The 7,575-nt window shown below is 33.7% G+C and overlaps 1 protein-coding gene across 2 annotated transcripts; it reads right to left on the reverse strand.

Moving 5' to 3' along the window:
* Window positions 1-998: 998 nt before the first annotated feature.
* LOC107482929 (uncharacterized) lies at window positions 999-6,238 on the reverse strand. Of its 2 annotated transcripts, XM_016103518.3 has the most exons (6): window positions 6,053-6,238; window positions 5,838-5,963; window positions 4,365-4,443; window positions 3,028-3,306; window positions 1,822-1,929; window positions 999-1,725 (listed from the first exon to the last, which is right to left on the reverse strand). In XM_016103518.3, the coding sequence occupies exons 4-6, from the start codon at window positions 3,223-3,225 to the stop codon at window positions 1,099-1,101; spliced, it is 933 nt and encodes a 310-aa protein (XP_015959004.1). In that variant the 5' UTR covers window positions 3,226-3,306; window positions 4,365-4,443; window positions 5,838-5,963; window positions 6,053-6,238; the 3' UTR covers window positions 999-1,098. The 2 variants fall into 2 exon arrangements, with proteins under 2 accessions (XP_015959004.1, XP_052116956.1); XM_052260996.1 differs by lacking the exons at window positions 5,838-5,963; window positions 6,053-6,238 and having other exon boundaries at window positions 4,365-4,559.
* Between the last annotated feature and the right edge of the window lie 1,337 nt (window positions 6,239-7,575).

Raw genomic sequence — 7,575 nt, forward strand, 5'->3', positions numbered from 1 at the left:
AACTCATCAAGTCTTTATAAATTAAGGTTATGCTAGGTAACTAATAATTTTTTTGAACAAAATGAACAATTACTAATTAAATAAAATATAATACATTTTTAAATTACTTACCTAAATTTTAATATTAGAATAATTATTCGCATACCTAGTGAAATGGACATCCGATATATCCATTGTTCACATTATTTAATATTTTCATTGTCTACTTATACTTTTTCTATAAAATAAAATTAAAAAATTGTGTATATTTGTGTCTATATATCTACTTGTTAATGAGTATTTGTGTCTTTGTATCTAAAGAACACCAACTAAATACAATCCTAGCCATTAATTTTAGTGACTAATTTTATAATATAGACCTAGCTTAGCTAATATGACCCTAACATAGTATACCCTAACACTACAAGAAACGTTGTTAAAATCGACGGCCAAATCGACGGCATAGCCGTCGATAATATTGAAATTCGACGGCAAAATAGACGGTGGAGTTGGTCGCTATAAAGCCTGTCGATTTTTCAAAATGCTAATAAAATCGACGGCTTCCGTGGCCGTCGATAATAATTTAATAAAATCGACGTTAGTTCCGTCTGTAATATGTGTGTGAGAATTTTACGTTCTTAATAAAATCGACAACATTGCCGTCGATATTTCTATTTAAAATCGACGTCCTCTTTGTCGATAATTGATTCAATAAAATCGACGTCAGGGCTGTCGATATGTGCTTGAATAAAATCGACATCTTTGCCGTCGATTTAATTTGTCTATTTTAACTTTTAAAAGCGACAACTTTGCCGTCGATTTTAATAGTTATATATTTTATTTTTTTTATTTGAAAAATAGTAAACCATTAATACAAATAAACTTTTAAATAATAAAATAAAATTTAAACAGAATATTAGATAACAAGACAAATAAACTTTTAAATATAAAAATAAAATTTATACTAAATATTAGATAATGAGTTTACAAACTTATTAAAATAATAAATAACCCTCTAAAAGACTCAAGACAAGATAAATAACTAAACTTAGAGTTATATTCGTTTAAATTGCAATCTACTAATAATATAAAATATTCAAAGTAAAGTAATTAAATAGCCTACTCATACTCGTCTAAATAATCATCTGAGTCATCAAAATCATCAGAATCATCCTCCCTTTGAGAACTCTGTGGTTGTCCTGGTCGCTGTAGAATAGGTGGGAGTTTTCTACCTGGGGCTGGGGCTGTGCTTTTCTGAGAGCTTGGGAAAGTAAAAGGAGGAGGTGGGGGAACACGTGATCCAGAACTACTAGGACCCATGGCTCTCACATACTCAGTCAAACTGCTCAACTGATGACTAAATTGATCCATCTGTGAGTTACTGGTGTTGAGATCCTCACGCAAGGATTCAACAGTCTGTTGCCACTCTCTTTTCTCCCTTTGGTAGCGGTCTTCAAGCTCTCTATATTTAGCGGCATGTTGTTCAACTTCCCTATTGAGTATTATGATTCGTTCTCTAAGATCCAAAACATCAGCACTGGTGGTCGTGGTTGGCCCATCAACTCGAGGCCGCACCATGGAAGAGTCCCTTACCTCACCCATGCCATATACCCTACCTCTTTGTTTTCCACCCACTGTCTCAATCCATATGCTTTCTTCAGAGACAGGCGGTGGATCAGTTACACCAGCCTCTATAGCAGCCTGCCGCTCTTGCTCAGCCTGAAACATACGCTCTTGAAATATATCCTACAATGAACAAAAATGATTGATAAACTACTATAAGTATCAATAATGCATAACAATTAGATAACAAAATAGTTACAATTAATAAAGGTAAGTTACCTTTGTCTTTCGGGAGTGTTCATCAACCCATTGAGTCCTATCCTCTTTGCGAGTATGAGTGTGCTCAAAAAACTCATCCATACGTGATGGTCTTCCAAGCGAATGATTCTACATAATGTAACCAAATTATCAACAAATATGGGATGTATTCATATAGATTTATTCAGTTTGTATGGGGCTAATAAGGTTGGTTGGTAGCTGGGTGGTAGTTGGGAATAATATATATGTACAGATCTGATGAATCATGAGTAGATAGATGCCACTATTCAATTACTCACAACTACACACTCATCAATTACATGCATATTATTCATTGATCTTTGACATCAAGAAAACATCACGCAACAGAGAATTGATTGTGTATATTTTGTTTATGTGATTATTGAAATAAATCTTTTTCAAAGAACCACCATTCAACCTTAATCTATTTGCTAATTGCTATATAATCCTCCATGTTGGCTTTCAGATTCAGTTATTATCTGATGAGTAGCTATCTCTACGAAGTATGGTTTCATTACTCTCACTATGTAATCACAGGCAGTATTTCTATACACTTCTGAATTTGTACATGTTTGGGGATTAAACCCTATTCAGTATTGAAGAACATGTTTCTGCAATTGCGTTAACAGATCAGTATAGACAAAAACAAATATACTTAACTCCCTTAAATATAATTAAGAATAGCCATTGAGTGAGAGGAAGATATCACTATGTATATTAGCATTGTGCAGCAATAAAATACAAGGAAATAACAATCAAGAACTTAATATTACTGCTATGTAACTTGAATCATAGTAAGTACAACAGTACTTAATAAACTCTAATAATATCTATTAATGCAAACAAAAAAAACGTTTCAGTTTGATTGCCCTGTTATTTTGACAGTATATAATATCTAAATCCCAAGCTGTTTCAGGTCTATCCTACAAAGGCCAGGCGAATGCATATCTAAACACCCTATTATGTCCAAATAACTGGATTCATTTCATAGTAATAAACATGGTAAGACCAGCCAATGCTTTATGGGAGCTTAATGATGATAGTCCAGGAAATCAGTGGAATCAGTTCATCACATCATTTGCATCCCTTATTATGCAGAGACAGGCAATACGTGTGTTTATTAGTATCATGGAACATAACATTTGCAACTGTCACCATTCACAGAACAGCAAATATCATAATAAAGATTGTCTATAAACAACTTACCAAGCGTAACCTCGCTTCTGGAAAGGTGGTGCCTCCTGCAGTGTGAAGGGAAGTACCTTGAGTCGATTTCCTGGCAGCTGTATTTCTCGCCTGTAATTGTCTATAGGTATCAGTGTCCCAACGTCTCATCAATTCACCAAGAACTTCTGGTGGGATCCAATATGGACGGGCACCTTTTTTGCGAATGGCATGGAGCATACCTCGCAAGCGCTTGGCAGCCCTAAACCTCCAAGCTTGATAGATATCATCCTCTTCCGTATCAATAATGTCAAAGCATTTCTATTTTAAAAAAATCCCCTTCCGTATCAATAATGAGACTTAGGTATGGCAGCCCTAAATTTTTATATACTTATTTTTTTTCATTTCCATCCGTTGATAAATTCATAATTAATTACTTTAAAGAATTATGCTTTTGTAGCGTTTCAGGAATTGCTTTTTAATTTTGGTGTTGCCTTTTCAGCGATGTTTTTTAGTAATGTTAAAATTTAGTAGAGACCTTCATTGAGTCAGGACTCAATCCAAATATATAATTGAAAAAAAATAGAAAATAAAAAAAGAAAGAGGAAGATTAAGGCAAGTGAAGAAGGAGAAAGCAACGTAGATTCCGTGATTCCAGACTTGCATTCCAATCATGTAATATTTATCAGATACACAAACCGTTGAAATAAAGTAATATTTAACACACAGTACTATTAAATATGAAAGTGAAATTAAGCTTTCAAAAAAGAGCATATTATTAAGATGATGAGATGAGATGAGATGAGTTTCATCACATCAAATAATTATTAAATATGTATAATTATTATTATTAATTTCTCCTCTGCATGTGTCATTTAATAAGAAAGATAGATGCAGATAGATGGTTAAATATGAATTATTAACTTTTTAAATACGAAAATATATAAATATAAATAAAGAAAAGCGTTTGCATTAAATGTATTATTATTGACTAGTTTGATAAATGTTAAACTTAGGACATAACGTATTATTATTTAATCGGTGAAATAAAAAGAAGGATATTTTAGCTTTGTTAGTTTATTATTATGAATATTATCTTAATGATAAACAGAGAAACATTTTTTTCCCTTAAGAACTAGTGATTTGGCCACGTCTTATCTAATTTTTCAATAATGCTCTTGCTTTTCCTCCTTTGATAAATATACATATATATAACTTGTTAATATTTTTAATATTTGTTTGTAAATGAGAGAGAATATAAGACCCATAGTTTCAAGACTCATTACTGGTTATCAACTCATACTCCATAACCTGATTAATCATTAAGTAACTGAGAGAATAACTAATCAACAAAAACAAAATTAGAAAGTTTTACAGACCTGTAAGTGTTAGCATCAAGAGATTCAAATGTTTGCAACGCCCTCGTGTTCAACACGGCCGCAATAGAAAATGATAGGCCTATGACCAAGAACAGGACATTCATATGTATGAGCAAAGGAAGAATTTATTTCCTATAAGTGTTGACAATGAATGCCATTTAATTTATTGCAGGCCAGAGCATCTTCAAAATAGGCCAGAATAAATACAAAATAATATGAAGATTGGAGAGTCAACCTATAGGTTATGGAAATTCCTAAGTTCCATTTCTAATAAATAGAAGGTCCAATAAGATGTCAATTTCAATACAAAGTAAGATACAAAAGAGAACTAATATGATATATCCTGTGTTTTAAATTTTCTTCCTAGAAGCTGTACTGCATCATCCAAACTAAACAGCCAACACAATGTTATAAGTTGTTGGGCCAATATACTACCTGTATAAGTTTCTTTTGTTTATTATATGTTTTTGTATTAAAAATTAAAAAATAAACTTGAACATTATAATAAAAAAATAATTTGATTAGTTTGGTATCTGTCATCATCAAATGAAATCCAAAGTTTTAACATGCAATCAACAAAGTGACACATTGACACATACTATTACCATGTAGTATTAAGGCTTTTAAAAGTTTGTGCTCATTATTACTACTTCATCTTCAAAAGTCAATATCTGCTAACAGACCCAAATTCATTAACCCTGTATGTAAGTTAGAAAATTCAAATACATGATCTCATTATTATGCGTCCTTAATAGTAAGATCATATATCAACAGCACAACATGAACATGATCAAAGAAGAGTACCTTTGAACACTCAAACCAAACAATTCCATGTCCAAGAAATGGAGCTCTACCTATCCTACCAGAGTGAATTTATGAAATTTGGCTACTCAAAGATTAACCTAAAAAGCTTTAAAATGTGATTGCAGTTAGGTGTTTACAAATCATAAAAACAGAATTTGATATAGGAGATATAAAATGATTAAATATATAATATTTAATCCTTAAAACAGTAAGTAAATTCCAAATGAGAATATATTCTTCCCGACTTTCTCCTTTATCTGTGTTTCTTAGCCTCTACTAATATTTAGTATTTACTAGTGGATCTAACTACTGTGCATGCTAGTTTTTGGGTCAAAATCTTAAATTCCTAGCACATTTTTAGCAAAATATCAACAACTGAGATAACTGCAACAATTATTGGGTGTTCAGTTCAGCATTACAAATTCCCTCCCTCCATATGTTTTGTTAATCAATTTACAAATTCCCTCCCTCCATATGTTTTGTCAATCAATAAACAAACTAAATTAAAAATCTAAATTTAAAACCTAATTACTAAATCATCCATTAAAAACCAATCAACAAACTAATTATCTAAAATATGAAACCTCAAATCAACAAATTAATTAGCTAAGTAGGGGAGCAGGGGAGTAGGGAAGAATCCAAACACAAGCAGGGGAGCAGGTAACTCACCCTCACCAGGCCATTGGATAAGCACAAGCTAGCAGCGACAGCAAGTAGAACCAGCGACAATGGCGAAGGGAACTTTGGAACCAGCGACGATAAGGGTTTTCAAATTACGTGCTCCTGCCTGTCATCCTTGACAATATTCAATTCTTATCAAATGCATGTTCAATCGAATAACTTATGAATAAACCCTAAACAAAGAAGAAAGAATGGAAACTAACCCTCGCTGAAAACCCTTGGTTTGAGTAAGGCGTCGGAGTAGGGTTTATGGTTGAGAGAGTGTGTGTGTTGAGGAGCGCCGGCAAAGCAACCGTGACGGAGCGGCGACGGCAGTGGAGAATGACGTGGGTTGGTGCTGAAATGGGGATTTTGGGGTAAAAGGAAATTGTGTTTCTGTATTCTCTGGACACGGGAAGGGTTTTGGGTAAGTGTTTTTTAATGATAAAAATCGACGACAGATTTGTCGATTTTAAATTAAAAACAATCGACACTCTATGCGTCTATTTTATATATTAAATCTATACCGTTTACTTGGTTTTAGAAAACGATCTAGACCGTTAAAATTTATCGACGGCAACTGTTGTCGATATTTTAATTAATAAAATCGACGCGGCTTTCGTCGATTTTAAAATAAAATTATTTTCAGCCTCAAGTTCGTCGATAATGTGACGATAATATTATGTATCATAACATTATCGATGACATAGCCGTCGATTTTAATATTTTATTTTTAATTATTTTTTTCTAGCAATATCGACAGCAAGCCGTCGATAAATATCAACGGCAGAAATAGCCGTCAATTTTTAGCGTCGAAAAAAACGTTTTTTCTAGTAGTGTAACTTGGCATGAGACATTTTGATTTTAGCTTCTGTGCAACAAAAACAGAAATGAAGAAGTAGAGAGAGAAGATTACACCCAGATATATCCTGATTCAGCTGCTAAGTGCAATGCAGCCTACATCCAGTCTCCATCACAACAATGATGGAATTTCACTATAATCATCCAGATTACAAATTGTAAAGTGCTAACCCAACTTACAAGGGGATTCCCACAGAATCATGAAACACAACATAGATGAACAAATGAATTCTAAGACATCTATGGCTTTTTCTTTTAATTTTGCACTCTCTGCCTTTTTCTGCTCTATGACTTTTTCATACAAACCTCACTGTTTGCCTTTTTCCATGAGACTCAAGACATGACAAAATTAAATAGAAAAATTACAAAAACAGAATACATTGAAGGAGAAGAAAATCTGTAAGCTTAGGTAGTTATGAGACTTCTGTGCCTTGCACTCTCACTTTCTTTCCTTGAATCAAACCATGACTGTTCACCCCTTTTATAGAGAGGTGAAGCCTTCACAGTTGAAACACACACCTGAGCTTAGCTTCCTTTCCTTCAAAACGAACCGGTTCGGCCACAGAGAGAGAAGAGGTAACTAATGCAAAAACCAACATGCAAATACCTCTAGTCCTTCCTTGGTCATCACTCTTCATCAATTCGAGCTCTCCATCCTTGGCTTCCTCTCCAAGATGGATTTTTGGCCCTTGATGCTTCATGATGATGATGGCTTCATCTGCTCCAATCTCTGCCTCTTCCATCACTTCGCCACTCTAGCTACTTCCTGTGGTGGTTGAGCAGAATTAGAGACAAGCCATCCTCCAAAGATCTTCTTTGCCGGCCGAATCTTCATCTTTCTTTTTGAGTATGAAGGATCTGAGATTACCTCACCAAATCTTACCAC

The sequence above is a fragment of the Arachis duranensis genome, chromosome 4 (genome assembly GCF_000817695.3).
Source record: "Arachis duranensis cultivar V14167 chromosome 4, aradu.V14167.gnm2.J7QH, whole genome shotgun sequence".
NCBI classification, from domain to species: domain Eukaryota; kingdom Viridiplantae; phylum Streptophyta; class Magnoliopsida; order Fabales; family Fabaceae; genus Arachis; species Arachis duranensis.